Genomic DNA, 20,308 nt, shown 5'->3' with positions numbered 1-20,308 from the left:
AGCAAAGCTGGCTGAGGAATTCTGGGAGTTGAAGTCCACAAGTCTTAAAGTGGCCAGGTTGAAGACCCGATTTATGGGGTTAGTTTGAACCAAATCTGGGCTGACTTTGTAAACTGGGGCGAAGACCACCCAACGGCTAGGAACAGTGGAAAACGTTCTAACAGCAGCTCCGAACTTGGGAGGTGCGCTTTATTGTTGTTTGCCCCCAAAGTGTTCCCTAGCCAAGTTTGTACAGAACTGTACCACAAAACTAACTTTTTTAAAAACACTGCAGAATTCTCTTAAAAAACAAAACAAAACAAGCTTGTAATTTTTCTTTAAAAAAGGGGAGACGCAACCTCTTTTCTGTCGCTTTTGCTAGCTCGTGGTGCAGAAACCCCCTTTCGAGTGGGGGGGGTTGTTTCCCACACCTGTGCCAGCTTCCTGTTGTGGGACCGGCAATGGGGACGGCTGCTCCACACGTCTGGAACATATGCCTATATTTTGGGGGAAGGGGAGCACAGTTGAACTCCTCAAGAGAACCAGCCATCTGGGCTCTGGAGGGTCACCGATCAGCGAGGAACAAATTGCCGAAGCAGACAGACAAATGAAAACGGAACATTGCAGTCGGCAAGCCCAGAATCCAGTCGTCACACTTTGAGCAGCAGCGTCGCCACAGAGCCCGTGCCGAGGAGGGTCCCGCATCCGGAACTCATGCCAGGGGCCACAGCTGCACCAGGCACCCCCCTCTCGGCCTCATTCCCAGAAGGGTGCATCGTTGTTTGTCCTCCCCCTCGGCAGAGTGGGAGGGGCCACGGCTGACACCTCCCCCACCAGGAATCGCCGTGTCCAAATGCATCTGGGATCAAGGGTGGCCGAGGAGGGGTGTGTGTGCAAAGCGAGGATGGGTGGGGGAAGAGAGGAACCCCAATTGCTTGCAGGTTCAATTAAACCTGCCCTTGCATTGGTAAGCCTTTGGTCGCAAATACCTCCTATATCGGGGGGGGGGGGGGTAGGGTGGCTGGGAGGAGGAAAGAGGGGCACAGTGCGAGGGGTGGGAGAGGGAAGAGAAAGCTAACTCCCCCCAAAAAAGAAAAAAAAAGTTATCCAACTTCTCCTGAAACACCTACCCCTTTTTCTACATCTTAAAAAAATATATACTGTGGGGGTGTCACGGCCGTACAAAAGAGTGGCGAGCCGGCGGCGGCAGAAGAGGGGAAGGGGATTCGTCACAGTCTCACAAAGGGGAGGGGGCGGTTAAGGCTGGGAAAGTCACAACAGTCCGCCAAAAACACGGATTGGCTTGCAAAAGGAGCCGAAGAAGAGGACGGACGGACTCAGTCGTCATTGTCTTCATCCTCGTCTTCGTAGGGGTCCTCCTCTGGATCTCGTTTCCGCTTCTCGCCCTGCTGGACCTCTGCAAGGAAAGGAGACCAAGGAGGGTGAGGTTGGGCGAGGTGGAAAACCGGCGTCTTATCCTCACTTCCTTTCTTATCCCGACAAAGGAGGGCCGCCAGGAGTCACACCCGTGACTGCTGGACAGGGAGCCGTACTAGAGGACGAGGTGGGACTGAGATCGGCGTTCAGACCAAATCCAACCACCGTAATGGCTGGCTGTGGAATTCTGGGAGTTGAAGTCCACGGGTCATAAAGTGGCCACGGTTGGGGACCTCTGGTCTAGATGATCTCCAGAGGACCTCCCAACTCAACCAGAGATGTGATTCTCAGTCGCCGAAGTCAGAACAATAATACTCACCAGCTTCTTCATCCTCATCCTCATCTTCGTCGCCGTCATCCTCGTCATCGTCGTCCTGAAGGAGGAAGGAACATTTCGGAAAAAAAAAGTCTGAGGATTACCTGTAATTCCACCTGGTGGAGTTCTTGTACTAGAGATTTTTTTTTTCTTAATGTAACAAATCTTGTTCAAAAGAACTCTGCAAACCTCAGCTTTGGGGAAAATCTAAAAGATGCTTGGCAATTGACTCATGTTTATGACAAGGAAAGGCGTTAGAGAAGTCAGATTCACTTAACAACCATTTGCTAACTGCAGGCCACTTTAGCTGACTGTGTTCAGCAGGTCAGCGGTTCAAATCTCACCGGCTCAAGGTTGACTCAGCCTTCCATCCTTCCGGGGTAGGTAAAATGAGGACCCAGATTGTTGGGGGCAATGTAAATATGTATGTATGTATGTATGTATGTGTGTGTGTGTGTGTGTGTGTGTGTGTGTGTGTGTGTGTGTGTGTGTGTATGTGTGATATATATATATATATATATCTATATATATATATATATATATATATATATATATATATATATATATATATATATAGCTTACTGGTGTACACCGCTCAGAGAGTGCTTGCACTTAAAGCAGAATATAAGTCTCATAAATAAATAAACTTTACGGCAGCAGCGATCCACTTCATAGTTTTTAGACCAAGTTCTTTTTTAACAAGATTTGTTACAATGAAAAAAAAAAAAAAGTCGCCGTTTCCTTCACGGTGGAGACTTTGTGCAGAATATTGGATGTTAGACTTACTTCATCGTCGCCTCCATTCTCCTCTTCCTCGCCGTCCAGGTCATCTTCGTCATCTAATTCTTCATCTTCCTCATCCTCCTCTTCCTCCTCCTCTTCTACAAGCAAGAGACACCCCCGGCATCAGAGACGAGTTTGCAACCACAGGCAGTCCTTGGCTTACAACAGTTCATTCAGTGACTAGGGGAGTCTGTGAACTCCCCGTTACTCTGGAGGGCAAAGGTCGGACGGGACCCCTAGAAAGGTGCAGCCCTAAGTTACTCCCAGTTCTCCACATGAAAAGGATTCCGGTCCAGGGGTCTCCAAACTTGGCAACTTTTAAGACTTGCGGACTTCAATTCCTCAGCCAGAGATTGGAGAGCCCTGTTCTAGACCTCAAGGTAGCGAAAAAGGGACAATTTAAGCCAACACAGGAAAAGCTCTAGAGCAGTGGTTCTCAACCTTTTTAATGCCACGACCCCCCAACCGGTCGTAAGTCGAGGACTACTCAACCGGTCGTAAGTTGAGGACTACTCAACTGGTGCAGCACCGTTTGCAGACTGGGACTTTTGGTGGGCTCAGCAGGGCAGAGACAGCCTGGACAATTCCTATTGGCTTTGGAAAGCCAATAGAATTAGACTCTATTCAAGAGTCTATTCTATTGGCTTTCAAAAGCCAATAGAACAAAAGGGAGTAGCATAGCTAAGGAAAAGGGGGGAAAAAATGGCGGACTGCGTTGTTTGGCGACCCCTGTGAAATGGTCGTTCGACCCCAAATGGGGTCCCAACCCGCAGGTTGAGAACCGCTGCTCTAGACATGCTTGCTCATGGTGGGGAACACAAACCATGTGGGAATTCATCACAGGCCTTTTTTGTGACGCCAGAGTCTGCCCTCCCCCCAGATAACCACAACCTCTCAAGGTTTCAAAAAAAGGCTTACTATGGCCTTGAAGAGACAATCAATCTTCTAATGCAGGGGTCTCCAACCTGTGGGCCGCAGCCCATTGGCTACCGGGCCACGTGAGCGGCTGGCTGATGTGCCCATGTATGCCTGCATGCAGAACCCCACTCGCGCGATGGGTGTTCATGCACACAAGCACGTGTGTTCACACCCCCCCCCCCAAACCATTCCTTCCTCCTCCCCGTTCTGGGCCAACCCCAAACATGCCCCACCCGCTCTCTGAGAAAGAGAAGTCAAGATGGCAGCCACAGCCGTGAGATCAGAGTCCCGCTACTCACCGTCTCCGTTCTCGTCATACTCATCATCCAGCCCATCGGCTTCTGGGTCCGAGTCGGGGGCTTCTTTGTCGCTGGCGTCGAACCCATCGAGATAGATCAGCTGAGGCAGGAGGGTGAAGATGCTCTCCCGGTAGTTCATCAGCGTCGTCACCTCGCAGTTGAAGAGGTCGAGGTTCCGGAGGTGGGGCAGTTTTTTCTGCAGCGGGAGGGGAGAAGAAGGTGGCCTGATGCAGGGATTTCTGAATCTGGTAACCTTCTACAGACGCGGGATTTTTTTTTTAAAAAAAACTCACTAGCTACAGATAGTCCTTGACTTACAACAGTTCATTTAGTGACCAAAGTTACAACGGCACTGGAAACAGTGAACGTATGACCATTTTTCACACTCAACGACCATTGCTGCATCCCCATGGTCACGTGAATCAAAACTCGGGAGCTTGGCCTGTATTTGTGACGGCTGCACTGTCCCGAGGTCACATGACCAGTGTCACTACCTTAACTGCAGTGGTTCACCTAACGACTGGCGTAAGAAAGGTCATAAAAAGGAGCAAAAACTCGCGCTAACAAATGTCTCGCGGAGCAATTCTGGGCCCGATTGAGGTCATTAAGTTGAGAACTACCTGTAATCCCAGGCAAACTCCAAGCAGTCCCCCCCACAATCATTTTGCCTGTATTTACACACACACACACACACACACACACACACACACACACACACACACACACAATCTCTCGTCATTCCTTTGGGCAAACTCACCAGAGGTTCCAGTGTGTTGATCTCCTTTATTTTATTGCCGCTGAGATTCAACTGCGTCAAATTTGGTGTTTTTTCCGCTAGGACTTCCAGCCCGCCCGAAATACGATTGTCGCTCAGCTCCAGCTGCCGAAAAGAAAACAAACAGGGCTCCAGATAGGCCGGAACAAAAACACAAAGAGACAACCGGTCACGCTCTCTCTCTCCTTGTGTGTGCATTGTGCCACACGGCCATTCTCCCCCACCCACCCAGAGAATGCCCACCGACCCTCCCCACGGCATCTGATAGGGCTTCACAAAGACCCCTCAGGAGGTTTTTAAGAAGACGCCAGACAGTCACTTGTCTGAAATTTATAGGTTCTCCTGCTTGAGCAGGGGGCTGGACTAGAAGACCTCCAAGGTCCCATCCAGCTCTATTCTATTCTAAAGCCAAATTTGGGCCCTTCTCCTTAGCGAAACAGAAAAGGGCAAACGGGGAAACTGAGGCAGCGTGTTCAACATACTGATTTATTTAGGCAACTCTGCTAATCCTTCAACCTTCCCAGGTTCTGGGCTGTGGGCTATAAAAACAACAGCTTCAGGTTTCGGATGACTAAGACTCATCCTAATAAAAAATAAAGACATTTCCGTGGTGCAAAAATGCCACCAGCCAAACCAGATGGGACTAAAAGACAAGGCAGGTTTGAGGCCAGCTTCAGCGTTGAGAGGCTGCCCCCCCCCAAAATAGGAATACTGCTCCTAAAGCTGGCAGCTACGGAAACTGAATAAATAAAATAATGAAACGGAAGAAGGCAAAATATGAAAAATAAAAACGCATAATAAAATATAAAAAAATATATAAAGAAAATATGAAAGGTAAAAAATGTACAATAAATTAAAACAAAACACAAAATATAATATAATATAAATAACATCTGAAAAATAAAAAAATATAATTAAAATATATATTAAAATTAAAAAAATGAAATAAAATATGAAAAATAAAAACATATAATAAAACTAAATAAAATATAAAACAAAATAAAAACGTGGGGCCAAGGGAGAAGAGAAAGGCAGAGGTAAACAACAAATCAGGGTAGTTTTTTGTTTACAGGGCATGATAGGGCCATGTGCAGGTGGGGGGGGGAGAGGTCAGAAAAGTCAAAATGGAGGCTCCCACCACCCAATTGAAGCTCCACCCCATTTCCCCCCTGCATTTTGGCAAAAGGAATGATCAAGAGCAACCGTTTCCCCAGTCTTGGGGGACTTTAAGAGGTGTGGACTTCAACTCCCAGAATTCCCCAGCCAGCCATGCTACCCCCATGCTGGCTGGGGAATTCTGGGAGTTGAAGTCCACACCCCTTAAGGTCCCCAAAGATTGGGAAAACGCTGGTTTAGAGTGAACAGCTCACTGCAAAGTGCAGAAGCTGAAACGGCCCCCAAGCTCCGATCCCCCTCAACACAAAGAGACACACACACACACACACACACACACACACACACACACACACACACACGGTTTTGGGAGCCCCGCCGTCCCACCCAGGTGCTCACCTTCCGGAGTTTGTTAAGCTTGGGAAGGTTAGAGATGGAGAGAAGGTTGACATTTATCATGCTGAGGAATTCCAGGTTTTCGAAGTCCGGGGAGAGCCCGCTAATCTTCCCATCGTCCGAGCGGCAGTTGTCGAGCACCAGCTCCTTCACCTAGGAAAGGAAAACGCAGCCACGCTGGCATTCAAATTCTGGCTCCCAGAATCCCACTGGGCACAGCTTAGGAATTTCGGGGTGTGAGGTCTCATCTACCGAAGGGGGGGGGGGAATTCAAGGCAGGCCCCTTAAACCTCCCAGAAGTCCCTTGCCCTGACAGCCCCATGAGTACCTTTAACGGTACAGGTCTCCAACTTACAACAGTTCATTTAGTGACCGTTCAAAGTTACAACAGCACTGAAAAGAGTGGCTTAAGACAATTTTTCACACTTGCAACCCAATGGTCACGTGATCAAAATTCAGACAGTTGGCAACTGGCATGTACTTATGACAGTTGCAGTGTCCCGGGGTCACAGGGTCCCCTTTTGTGACCTCCTGACAAGCAAAGTCAATGGGGAAGCCAGACTCACTTAACCATATTACCAACTGAACTGCGGTGATTCACTTAATAACGATGGCAAGAAAAATGGTAAAACGGGACAAAACCCACTTGTCAATTGTGGTCGTAAGTTGAGGACTACTTGTACAGGCAGGCCTTGACTTACAACCCTCCATTTAGTGACCAAAGTTAACAGCAGTACTGAAAAAAGGCGAGGTCTGGCAGCACCCCCATGGCCGTGCGATCAAAACTCAGGCACTTGTCACAACCGGCACATACTTATGACAGTTTCAGCACCCCAACAAGGTCACCCGACCACCATTTGCAACCTTCCCACTAGCAAAGTCAATGGGGGGGGGGGGAAGAAAGAGGATCCGTTTAACAAGTCACTTAACAACTGCAATGATTCACTTAACAACCATGGTAAAGCAGGTCACAAAATCAGGCACAACGGACTTCACTGCCTTGCTTAGCAGCAGAAATCCTGGTCCCAATTGTGGTTGTTAAGTTGAGGACTGCCTGTACTGTCTTGATGCCAGTACCCCTAAGGCAGGGGTAGGCAACCTCGGCTCTTTTATGACTCATGGACTTCAACTCCCAGAATTCCTGAGTCAGCTATGCTGGGAATTGAAGTCCATGAGTCCTAAAAGAGCCGAGGTTGCCTACCACTGCCCTAAGGCTAGGAGCAAACAGCAAACTGGGAGTTCCTGGCATTTCCAGGAGGAGCTGCGACCCGCCGTTTCCAGGTGGCTGAAGAGCATCAAGTTGGGGGACGTGCCTTTGAGAAGAACTTGGAGCCATTTTCCGTGTCTGTCTGCAGGAAGCCCACCTCGGTGGGGACAGGAATAAACGGGTTTCTAGGAAGGTCAACTAGCGGCATGCTTGCGCTGGCGAAGCCACTTGCGTGGCCCGATTCCGAATGGACCACAGCCCGGGAGTGAGCTGCAGCCCAGCGGCTGGTGACCTCTGAACTAGAAGATGATTCAAAGGGGACACAGACTGAGAAGGCACAAAAAATTCACGAGGGATCTTCAGCCTCATGTCAACAGGTGGGTCAAGGGCAGGAGGGAAATCAGATCCTAATAGATCTCTTCAGCCCCCAATTCTTTTAAGATCCAGTCAGCACTCGTAACTACAAATGCGACACCATTGAAACAACCACCCATCTTTTACCGTGTGCCCTCTGGGATCGGACACATGCACACAGAATAAATAACTTGCTGGTCCGAAATACCTCCACCAGTGCTGGGCAAGAACAACTGTATGAATGTATCGTTTTATTGAAGTTTTTAATTTTTTTAAAATTTAATTGTCCCCTTTCTAGTTCCTGCATTTCTGACATGAGATGTGTCATGGAATTGTGTGGCAGGTGTCCAAATGAAGTCAGAGACGCCGACACAAACTTGTAGTTTTGCATAAATATATTTAACATGTATAATCACTGTAGACAAGATAGTTGGGAACACAGAAACATCTTGAGGTAAATCAAAAAGTATACAGAGCACACAGAATAAAAGGCGGTGGGGGGGAGGGAAACTCCCCCCCTTTCCCCCCACAGCAACCAATCACAGCATAGACTGCCTCATGCATGAGCTGACAAGGTAGTCAGGAACACAGGAACATCGTGAGGTAAATCAAAAAGTATACAGAGCACACAGAAGAAAAAGGTGGTAGGGGGAAGGAAACTCCCCCCCTTTCCCCCCACAGCAACCAATCACAGCATAGACTGCCTCATGCATGAGCTGACAAGGTAGTCAGGAACACAGGAACATCGTGAGGTAAATCAAAAAGTATACAGAGCACACAGAAGAAAAAGGTGGTAGGGGGAAGGAAACTCCCCCCCTTTTCACCCATACCAACCAATCACAGCATAGACTGCCTCATGCATGAGCTGACAAGGTAGTCAGGAACACAGGAACATCGTGAGGTAAATTAAAAAGTATAGAGAGCACACAGAAGAAAAAGGCGGGAAAAAAGGGAAACTCCCCCTTTATACTTACAGCAACCAATTAGAGTGTAGATTACCTCATGCATGAGTCAGCACTCTCCAACCAATCAGCTACAACCCACTGTACACTTTACTGTTCCAGCTACTAAAATGATGAGACGAGCCCCCTCACTGAGCAGGCTCACATATGCTGTTTAAGAAGGCGCTAAGAGCTAAGCCTACCCTGCAGGCTTGTTGTGGGGCCTTTGCCGAGACATGCAACTGGCGCCCAGTTTGAAATGGCAGCTGCCTCTGCAAAGGAAGTCGATCTCCACCAGGTGCCCCAAACTGTGGCCTTCTGCAAAGGAAGCTGGCAGACACACACACACACCCATTTCAACTAGCTGCACCACACACTAGTGGGGGTCCAGGACACATGGATCACAACCCAGGAAGCCTGATTGTGTGTGCACATATACACACTTTGGTGTGGGGTGTGGTTCCGAGAAGCAGGAAGGAAAAAGTAAAAAAAAAAACAAAAAACACAACAGCTCTTCTTTCTGCAGCCCTGCAGCAAATATTTTGGAATGTACAGACAGCAATCCAAACATGCTTAGTTTGAACCATGGTTAAATTTCCACGCATGAATCCCTCCTGTCAAATTAGATACAGTTCTCGGCTTGCAACCGTTCGTTTAGTGACCGAACAGCACTGAAAAGTGACAGGACTATTTTTCACATGACCGTTGCAGCATTCTAACAATCACGTAATCAAAATTCAGACGCCCGGCAGCTGGTTTGTGTTTTATGATGATAGGAATGTCCTAGGTTCCTGTGATCCCCTTTTGTGACTCTCCCACAAGCAAAATCAACGGGGAAGCCAGATTACCTGAACAACCGGGTTACTAACAACTGTCTTGCTTAGGAACAGAAATTTTGGGCTCAGTTGTGGTCATAAGTCAGGGACTAATTGTAGCTCCATGTCTTGGACGAAGCGAGAAACATTCGTTAACTGTGTTAAGTATGCTGTGTTAAGGGCAGCAGGGAACAAGAAAAACGGGATCGCCCCAAGGCAGACCCAGACTCGAAGGGGACCCCAGAGTTAAGAACATGCTGCCCTTGGCAATCCCCTTGATTCATCAATGTTCGGAACCATGAGGGCTAGCATCTTGCTTCTTTGAGCACTCAGCTGCAATGCACCATATCTTGAGTTCCTGGATCCCGTGCAGAGCCGAGGAAAGCTTCCTCATAGACAGGCATCGACTCACGCCCTGCCAGCATTGCTGGCTGTGGAATTCTGGGAGTTGAAGTCCACATGCCTTAAAATGGTCAAGGTTGAGAAACACTGCCCTAAATGAAGATTGGAACAAAACGACATTGATTATTGCCCAGGAATCAAATCCAATCGTGGGGCCTTTCCCTTCCCTGTCTTTGTGAGGTTGCCCAGCACCTGTGGGGAGCCCATCCAGGCCTGCTGGGCCCCTCGCACAACCCACATCCGGGCACGGCCCCCTGGGAGCTTCGTCTGCCGCAGAGAAGAGAAACTGCAGGGTCAGGCACGCCGAGGGAATGCGGTTGCTGGCACGGCCGGTTGGGCTGCATTGCTGCTGTGCTGCCAGACGCTGCATGAGATCAGGCTGGGCCTGTGCCACGCAGCTGCTCCAGGCAGCGCCAGGCTCGGGCACTTTCAGGGAGAGGGGCCTGCGTAACACCAGTCCAAGGCCTCTGGGGTCAGGCAGCTTGAAAAGCCGGTTGCTGGCAGGGCGTGGGTCGACGCCTGTCTATGAGGAAGTTTTCCCTGGCTCTGCACGGGATCCAGGAACTCAAGATATGGTGCATTGCAGCTGAGTGCTCAAAGAAGCAAGATGCTAGCCCTCATGGTTCCGAACATTGATGAATCAAGGGGATTGCCAAGGGCAGCATGTTCTTAACTCTGGGGTCCCCTTCGAGTCTGGGTCTGCCTTGGGGCGATCCGTTTTTCTTGTTCCCTGCTGCCCTTAACACAGCATACTTAACACAGTTAACGAATGTTTCTCGTTTCGTCCAAGACATGGAGCTACAATTAGTCCCTGACTTATGACCACAACTGAGCCCAAAATTTCTGTTCCTAAGCAAGACAGTTGTTAGTAACCCGGTTGTTCAGGTAATCTGGCTTCCCCGTTGATTTTGCTTGTCGGAGGGTCACAAAAGGGGATCACAGGAACCTAGGACATTGCTATCATCATAAAACACAAACCAGCTGCCGGGCGTCTGAATTTTGATCACGTGATTGTTAGAATGCTGCAACGGTCATGTTGAGAAACACTGATTTAGAGGAAACCGTGAGGCATGAAAACAATGGAACTTACGGCAAAATCCCAGCAGGCCAAGCCCAGCCAGACAGTCCTCAACTTACAACAGTTCATTTAGTGACCGTTCAAAGTTACAACGGCACTGGAAAAAGTGGCTTATGACCATTTTTTCCACAGGTGTAGCCTCCCTATCGAAGTTCAGATGCCTGGCAACTGACAAGGTACAAGTACAGATTGGGCGAGACCTGGTTTAAAAACAGTAACTGTGAGAGGGACTTTGGAGTCCTGGTGACCGTGAGCCAGCCAAAAAAGCTAACACAATCCTGGGTTTGTATAAACAGAGGCATAGACTCACGCGAAGTCTTAGTACCGCTTTGTAAAACCCTAGTAAGGCCACACCTGGAATACTGCAGCCAGTTTTGGTCACCGTATCACAAAAAAGATGTTGAGAGTTTGGAAACTAATTCAGAGAAAAGCAACGAAGAGGATCCAAGGAGACTAAAACATACGAAGAACGGCTGCGGGACTTGGGTTTGGCTAGTCTAGAGAAAAGAAGAAATAGGGGAGACATGATAGCAGCATTCCAGTGTTTGAGGGGCTGCCACCAAGAATAGGGGGTTCATGTTATTCACCAAAGCACCTGAAGGCAAGACAACAAACAATGATTGGAAACTGACCAAAAAGAGAGAAGCAACCTGGAATTAAGGAGAAACTTCCTGACAGTGAGGACGATTAACCAGTGGAACTCCTTGCCTCCAGAAATCGTGGGTGCTCCATCACTGGAGATTTTTAAGAAGAGACGAGACAGTCACTTGTCTGAGATGGTATAGGTTCTCCTGCTTGAGCCAGGGGCTGGACTAGAAGACCTCCAAGGTCCCTTCCAACTCTATTATCCTATCCTATCTTATTCTATTCTACTCTATTCTATTATTTCTATTCTATTCTATGAATGTCAGTGTCCACGGAATCCCCTGACAAACAAAGTCCATCGGGAAAGCCAGATTCACTTCACAACCTGTTTACTAACATAACTCAACAACTATTGTAAGAAAGGTCATGGGAGAAAGCTCAACTCTCTCTCCATTAGCAACAGAAATTTTGGGTTGTAAGTCGCAGTATCGGTACCTAGATTTATAAAAATAAATAAATAAACCAGGAGGCATCCGGTGTTATCTCTTCTGACTCACAACTGTTAAAAAGCAAACACTTGTGAGCTTTTTTTTTTTTTTTTTTTTGCTAGCAGAGACTAAGGCACCTCCCCTCTTAAAATGGGTAGATCAAGTTCTAAATTTCAGGTTGAATTGGCGGGTTCTTTAATCCTTTTCCAGGCTCACCTACTAATCTACCTCTTAATTCTCCCCTCCCTTCCACCCTTCCCACTTGCCTGGACAGGCCATCTTTGCATGCACCAATGGTTCGCCAATCGGAAAAACACACACATACACACAACCCCCCCCATGTGTTTTTACTACTCTCTTATTGCCGATTTATTATACCTGCTGCACAATTACTTAATTTTATGGCCACCAAGGTAAATTCCAATGAAGCTTTAAAGCAAGTCACCCCTTGGAATGCCCGCATCCAGTTTTGGTCACCACGATATTAAAGAAAGATGTTGAGACACTAGAAAGGGTGCAGAGATGAGAAACAAATATGGCTGGAGGGGGGTGGGCAAAACACACAATGGTTGCAGGAATTGGGTCCATCTAGTTCAGGGGCAGGCCACCTTGGCTCTTTCATGACTCGTGGACTTCAACTCCCAGAATTCCTGAGCCAGCCACGCTGAGGGGAAAGGGAGAGGCTTCCAAGCTGAGCTATGCTGGCTCAGGAATTCTGGGAGCTAAAGTCCAGGAGTCATAAAGTGGCCTAGGCCTAGGCCAGGGGTAGGTAACCTTGGCTCTTTTATGACTGGTGGACTTCAACTCCCAGAATTCCTGAGCCAGCCATGCTGAGGGGAAAGGGAGAGGTTTCCAAGCTGAGCCAGGCTGGCTCAGGAATTCTGGGAGTTGAAGTCCACGACTCATAAAAGAGCCAAGGTTGCCTACCTCTGGCCTCGGCCTAGGCTGCTTCATGACTCGTGGACTTCAACTCCCAGAATTCCTGAGCCAGCCTGGCTCAGCTTGGAAACCTCTCCATTTCCCCTCAGCATGGCTGGCTCAGGAATTCTGGGAGTTGAAGTCCACCAGTCATAAAAGAGCCAAGGTTGCCTGCCCCTGGTCTAGTTTAATGAAAAGAAGGGCTAGGGGAGACATGATAGCAGTCTTCCAGTATTTGAGGGGCTGCCCCAAAGGGGGGGGGGGAGATCAACTTATTTTCCAAAGCACCAGAAGGCAAGAGAATAATGGATGGAAACTAAGGAGAAAACCAACCTAGAACTAAATTTCCTGACCGTGAGAACAATTAACCAGTGGAACTGCTTGCCACCAGGAATTGCCACTAGGTGCTCCATCACTGGGGGCTTTTAAAGAAGAGATTGGACAGTTACTTTTCTGAAATGGTAATAAGGGGGCTGGACTAGAAGACCTCTACGGTCCCTTCCACGTCTTGATGATGATTTGGCAACGCCAAAATACTTTAAAACAGTGTTTCTCAACCTTGACCATTTTAAAGCATGTGGACTTCAACTCCCAGAATTCCACAGCCAGCATTGTTGGCTGTGGAATTCTGGGAGTTGAAGTCCACATGCCTTAAAATTGTCAAGGTTGAGAAACACTGCTTTAAAATAATAAAACATCAATAATCCCAAACCACCTTGCAGGATTTAAGGTTAGGATTGTTGCAAATTGTCTGGAGTGCCACCAACATTTCCACTAATTTCAAAGACATTTCTCAGTGGTGAAAAGTTTGCAGATTTTCAACAATATGGATTTTGGAGAAAAAGGGGGCTGTGGGCCACAAATGTTTTTTCAAACGTTCTCTAATTTTGGAGCCCATCCATTTCCCTCATAAAGCGACTCTGGGTAATGTACAAATTATTCCACCAAGAGGACTAGAATCTTGAGTCCCAGGTGTTAGGAGCCAATATACCCAAGCGGAAGGGCATGTGCCTGTAAAGAATACTGCATTATCCAGAAAAGCCTGAAATTATCTGGGGTTTACAGTGAGTTGGTGCAGCACATTGTATAACCAAAACAAATTCTGTTTTACTTTTCTACTGAAAATACTTCCAATCCCCAATTATTTTTAGAGACAAAATCCAAAGTGCAAAGACTGAATCGCTTAAATCAGCTGCAATCCTGCAAAGGATCAATAATTTCCTTGTAGCCTCTATGCCCCCCCCCCCCAGTTGTGCCTGTTTTTCTGAACATGCAACTTCCCTAACGAATATTTTGCAAGCCACCAAACTGAACTCCACAAGATCTAGAAACTTGAAACTCTACAATTTCAGAGTGCCGAAAGCAGGCAAAAGGTGGGAATCTTATTTTCTGCCCCCCCCAAAGGGGGGGGGGACAACTTTCAGGTGGGTGGACTACCACTCCCAGAATTCCAGGAGTGAAAGTCCACCCATCTGAAAGTTGCCGCAGTTTGAGAACCACTGTGGACTAGAATGGTGTTCTAGAGAAAAGAGGTACTTTGGAACACACAAACACACAACTACAACCCGTCTGCAAAGGAGCTTCAGAGTCAACACTTGTGCACCAACTTCCGACACGTTTTCCTGTCTTTCCAGCCAAACGGAAAACACAGAGTCATTTCTGGGTTTTAACAAAAAATAAATTAAAAAAAAATTGACCCCCCCCAATTACTCTTGGGACTCCATTTTGGGCCCCTTTAAGAAAGGATATGTGTGCTTTTTTTAAAAAAAAAAACGAGGAACACCCCTCTTCTTAAGGAACCCAGAGGCTGGGGCAACCTCTGGCACATCTGTAGAGGGGATTTCCCCCCCCCTCCCCAAAATTCTGGGCTCACCAAGCATTTCAGAATAAAAGAATGCAAGTCGACTTTTGCTCTAAATCTGCTGAGATTACAGAGGGACGCCACACCAAAGTTAAAAAAATCCAGGTTTGCTGGCTACCACAATCATACTTAGAAATACACAGTTCTCCACTTACAACTATTCATTTAGTAACTGGAGTTACACCACTAATTTAAAAAGAAAAGGGGGATTATGACCATTTTTTCCCACCGTTGCAGCATCTCCCCCACACAATGGTCCCTTGGATCGAAATTCAGAGGCTTGGCAACTGGCTCATGTTTATGACGGTCGCAGTGTGTCCCGGGGGTCACGTGAAACCCCCCCTTTGTGATCAAGTCAGATTCACTTAATAACCAGTTAACAACTTAGCAGGGGTCCGCTCAACAACTGGGGCAAGACCTGTCCAATTTTGAGCTCAACTGGAGGCAAAATTCCTCCTATATGTCTCATCACGAACCAAATAAGTGTTCAATTACAGAGCCGGGAGGGACCCTTGGAGGTCTTCTAGTCCAGCCCCCTGCTCAAGCAGGAGACCCTATACCAGGGATAGGCAACCTTGGTTCTTTTATGACTCATGGACTTCAACTCCCAGAATTCCTGAGCCAGCCATGCTAAGGGGAAAGGGAGAGGTTTCCAAGCTGAGCCAGGCTGGCTCAGGAATTCTGGGAGTTGAAGTCCATGAATCATGAAAGGGCCATAGTTCCCCCATGCTGGCTCAGGAATTCTGGGAATTGAAGTCCACAAGTCATGAAGGGGCCATAGTTCCCCCATGCTGGCTGAGGAATTCTGGGAGTTGAAGTCCACAAAGAGTCATAAAAGAGCCAAGGTTGCCTACCCCTGCCCTATACCCATCTCAGACAAATGGCTGTCCAGTTGTCCAACTGTGCAGTTGCAACGCCCCCCCTTCTCTATAAACCAACACCCCCCCTCCCCAAGGCTCAATTCAATTCAATTCCCCTTGCCTAAGGAGGGCAGCAGAAGCAGAGAGCATCAGCCAATCGTGGGCCAGAAACGTCCCCCCCTCCCCATTATCATTACAATAGGGCCAGGAGCCTGGGCGGGCAAGACCCCCGCCCCCAAGGTCCCCTGCGGGAGGGGGCGGAATACGAGCAAAGGCGCTTTGCAGCGGCTGCTCTGCGGAACTACAAGCCCCAGAGTTCCTCGCGGGGAGGGAGGGAGGGGGGCGGCCATGATCGCCGCCCGGCGAGGCGGCTTCTGCAAGCGAGGCCCGCCCGGGGCTTCTTTGCAAGCCCTTTCAGGTTCATCTGGGGCTCGAGCGCCCCACAGCCGCACCCCGTGCAGCCCCGCTGGGCTTCCAGGGCAGGAGGCCGCTTGCAAGGAGGCGCCCGCGGGCGCAATCCCAGACCGGGGGGGGGGATGGGAAAGGGAGGACTTCCCCTGCCGATCCTCAACCTGCGGGGAGGGGAGGGGGGGGTCCCTGCAGCCCCAAAGGGGGGGGTGCAATACAAAGGAGGCGGCCTCCTCCCAAATGCACTGCGCCCCCCCCCCCAGCGCAGCATCCTCTGCAAAAGCAGGCCGGACGGGGGTGGTTGGAGGCTTGCAAGACCCCAAATCCTTTTGTGTGTGTGTGTGTATGTGTGTGTGTATTTTTTTGGGGGGGGGGGTCGATTTGCAAGCTGCAAAGACTCGGACGCCCACATGCAACACCATCCCCCCCTCCTCCTCCTCCCACCAAGTTTGCCCCAGTTCCAGTCTCGTCGATCCCGCTTGTCCCCCTCCCCAAAGCCCTGCTTCAGCGACCCTCTTCCCCCCCCCCGGAGCCGGACGCACCTTCCCAGCAGCGTTCAACGCCCCAGCCCCCCCCCAAGAAAGGACCCACGTGGACGACACCACGCGCCATCTCCCCCAACTTTCGCCCTCCCCCCCACCCAGGAAAATCACAACAATTAAGTGCCCCCCCACCCACCGGGAAAGATTTTGGAGGGGGGGTTCCCTTTTTTCCCTCTCTCATGGCGAGACCCCCACCCCAGGGGGTCGCCTCTCTCTCTCATGCAAAAGGTGTGGGGGGGGGCAAAGGTAGCTGATCCCTCCCTGCTCCCCCCTTCCCAGGCCCAACGTGGAGCCCTATCTCCACGTGTGCTGGGTGGGGGGGGGAAGAGAAAACCAATCGGGGGGGGGGCGAGGAGCGCATTTCACCGGCCATGTGCGCGGGGGCCCCTTGGTGGGGGGGGAAAGAGACCCGGCTTCCAGGATCTTTTGGGGGGTGGGGAAGGTACAGGGGGGGCATCCTGTCGGGGCAGCCCCCCCAAGGCAGGGAGGGAGGGAAGGAGGGGAAGTCCTCCCGCGCGTGCGCCTCCAACATGTCTGCCGGGCACACGTGTGTGCAAGCGTGGGGGGGGAAGGAGGGAGAAAGAAGGCGACCCCGTCCCGTCCCCCGGGGGACTCACCTCGGCCGGCTTCTTGTTGCGCAGCTCCAGCGTCAGCCGCTTCTTCATCTCCATGGCGCAGCGCCGCTCTCGCACCGGGCCCAGCCAGCCAAGCGCGCAACCGCCCGACGCGGCCCTGCTCGCGAGCGAAGTGGAGGCCGGCGCCGCCGACGTCGCCCCTTATATACGGGGCGGCAACAAAGGGCGGGGCGTGGTGGCGCGCCGACGCCGGAAGTGGCGTCGCGACGTCGCCGGAAGTCCCGCCCCCTTTGCATTACTCGGGCCGGGCCGAGCGGCTCGGCTCGGGCTGAGGAGAGTGGAGCTCCGTCCAGGGCGGGCTTTGGCTGGATCCGGTGGATCTCCAGCCCGGGATCCGCTGCTCTCTCCGCCTGTTTGAGACGCTCCTTTCACCCTTCGCGCGATCCTCTAGCTCGGCTCGCGGTTTTGTCTTTTCCAAGGGCTCCTTTGAGGCTCCTGCGTCTTCCCCCCCCCCGTCCCGTTCATCCGCATAGTATAAATTCGGGGTAGACCCCGTCTTAGGACCGAAACGGACCCCAACATCTCCTTTGCTAAGCCAGGCAGTTGGTAGACAGAGTTTTGCCCTGTTTTGGCCACCTTTCCGGCCGCTGTTGTTAAGTGAGTCACCTGGTCGTTAAGTGAATCCAGCTCCTTTCCCCCCCCCCCCGTTGACTTCACACGTTGGAAGCTGGCTCGAAGGTTGCAGAGGGTGGCCGGCCGACCGTGCAAACACACACGGTCGCCCGTGTGAATTGATGGTGGGATAGGAGATGCCCCAAATGGTCGTTAAGTGTGAAAACCGGTCACCAGTCAGTTCTTTCGGTGCTGTTGCGACAGCCACACGACAAACACTTGTAACGTGACCTTTTGGCCAGCAAAATCACCTGGAGTGTGTGTGTGTATGTGTGCTTAACAACTCCTGTTACTAACTTACCTGCAGGGATTCCGTAAAGCCGTAAAATGGGGCAAAACTAACAATTGTCTTGCGTATCAACCGAAGAGTTGGGATCAATTGTGGTTATACATTGAGGACTGCCTAATGGTACATCGGAAGATTTGCAAGAAATAACCATTTCCCTGGCTGAGCTTTCCTTGTGGGCTCTCCAGTTGCAGCAGACCCCAGTTGGATGTGGGAGGACTGCCCAGAATGCTCCAGGGTCCCACCCTGGTAGGCATTCTCACCATACTCCATCCAGTTGTGGCCAGGAGAAAAGCCCTTTGAAGATTATGCACCCACTTCTTAGAATCACAGAGTTGAGAGGGACCATGGAGGTCTACTAGTCCAACCTTCTACTCAAGCAGAAGACCCTTACAGAATCGGGGGGGGGGGAACAGAGCAGGAAGGGACCTTGGAGGTCTTCTAGTCCAACCCCCTGCTCAAGAGGAAGACCCTTACAGAATCATGGAATAAAAGACTGGGAAGGGATCTTGGAGGTGAGCTGGTTGCCCCCCTGTTGCGGACTTTTAGCTAGAAGGGTGATGGTTATTTAGTAGCTCAGTGTCCTAAGCAAAGCCAAAGACCCAGCTACCCCAGAAGAAAAACCAGGAGTAACCTACAACGTACAGCGTAAACACTGCAACACCCACGTTGTAGGACAAGCAGTCAGAAGGCATCCATGAACACCAACTGGCAGTCAGAAGACAGGACGAAAACTCTTTAATTTTACAACGTACGACAGAGTTAACCATAATTTCAATTGGGAAAATGTGACCAGCTTAGACCAGGCGAGATCCAAAAATGCCAGGGAATTCCTGGAAACCTGGCACTCTGACTAATTAACCACCCATAGACACAGAGACATCAGCAGCGTCTATGGATTATGCAAAAGAGGCAATCAAAGCAGCCCAAAAGAGGAACACACTCCAGCACCTCTCCTCCAGTTATCAGCACTCAGATCAGCATAGATTAACTCCAAGGTCACCATTAGACCAACAATCAAGAAAGCAATTCCCCAATCAAGAAACTGCCAAAAGAGCCAATAGTAAACAGCCCAACCCAAAGTATTCAAGTTTTGAGGGGCTGCCACAAAGAAGAGGAGGGGGTCACGTTATTCTCCAAAGCACCTGAAGGCAGGACAAGAAACAATGGTTGGAAACTGACCAAGGAGAGAAGCAACTTGGAATTAATGTCTAGTTTAACAAAGAGAAGGACGAGGGGGGACATGATAGCAGTGCTCCAGTATCTCAAGGGCTGTCCCCAAGAAGAGGGAGTCAAGCTATTCTCCAAAGCGCTTGAAGGCAGGACAAGAAGCAACGGGTGGAAACTAAGCAAGGAGAGAAGCACCTAGAACTTAGGAGAAACTTCCTGACAGTTAGAACAATTAACCAGTGGAACAACCTGCCTCCAGAAGCAGTGAATGCTCCAACACTGGAAGTTTTTAAGAAGAGACTGGACAGCCATTTGTCCGAAATGGTGTAGGGTTTCCTGCCTGAGTAGGGGGTTGGACTCGATGACCTCCAAGGTCCCTTCCAACTTTATTATTATTATTATTATTAAGTAGGAACTTCCTGACTGTGAGGAAAATTAACCAGTGGAATGGCTTTCCTCCAGAAATCGTGGGCGCTCCATCACTGGAGGTTTTTAAGAAGAGATTGGACAGCTACTTCTCCTGCTTGAGCAGGAGGCTGGACTAGAAGACCTCCAAGGTCCCTTCCAGCTCAGCTCTCCTCCTCTCCTCTCTTACTCCACTCCATTCCATTCTATATTCCATTCCATTCCCCTCCATTCCACTCCATTCTATATTCTATTCCACTCCATTCCATTCTATATTCCATTCTATTCCACTCCATTCCACTCCATTCCATTCTATATTCCATTCCACTCCATTCTATATTCCATTCCACTCCATTCCACTCCCCTCCACTCCATTCTACATTCCATTCCATTCTATATTCCATTCCACTCCATTCCATTCTATATTCTATTCCACTCCATTCCATTCTATATTCCATTCCACTCCATTCCATTCTATATTCCATTCCACTCCATTCTATATTCCATTCCATTCTATATTCCATTCCACTCCATTCCATTCCCATCATTCCACTCCATTCCATTCTATATTCTATTCCACTCCATTCCATTCTATATTCAATTCCACTCCACTCCACTCCATTCTATATTCCATTCCACTCCATTCTATATTCCATTCCACTCCCCTCCACTCCATTCTACATTCCATTCCATTCTATATCCCATTCCACTCCATTCCATTCCCA

At 49.5% G+C, this 20,308-nt stretch overlaps 1 protein-coding gene across 1 annotated transcript; it reads right to left on the bottom strand.

Annotated features, from left to right (window-relative positions):
* Window positions 1-641: 641 nt before the first annotated feature.
* Window positions 642-17,245, bottom strand: LOC120299574 (acidic leucine-rich nuclear phosphoprotein 32 family member B-like). Its single transcript, XM_039324518.1, has 7 exons — window positions 17,093-17,245; window positions 6,020-6,169; window positions 4,490-4,612; window positions 3,733-3,928; window positions 2,519-2,613; window positions 1,736-1,790; window positions 642-1,396 (listed from the first exon to the last, which is right to left on the bottom strand). The coding sequence occupies exons 1-7, from the start codon at window positions 17,144-17,146 to the stop codon at window positions 1,317-1,319; spliced, it is 753 nt and encodes a 250-aa protein (XP_039180452.1). The 5' UTR covers window positions 17,147-17,245; the 3' UTR covers window positions 642-1,316.
* Window positions 17,246-20,308: the final 3,063 nt, after the last annotated feature.

Source organism: Crotalus tigris, unplaced genomic scaffold (assembly GCF_016545835.1).
Source record: "Crotalus tigris isolate CLP2741 ecotype Arizona unplaced genomic scaffold, ASM1654583v1 scf7180000024302.2721777, whole genome shotgun sequence".
Classification (NCBI taxonomy): domain Eukaryota; kingdom Metazoa; phylum Chordata; class Lepidosauria; order Squamata; family Viperidae; genus Crotalus; species Crotalus tigris.
This window is presented reverse-complemented; position numbering and strand designations above follow the sequence as displayed.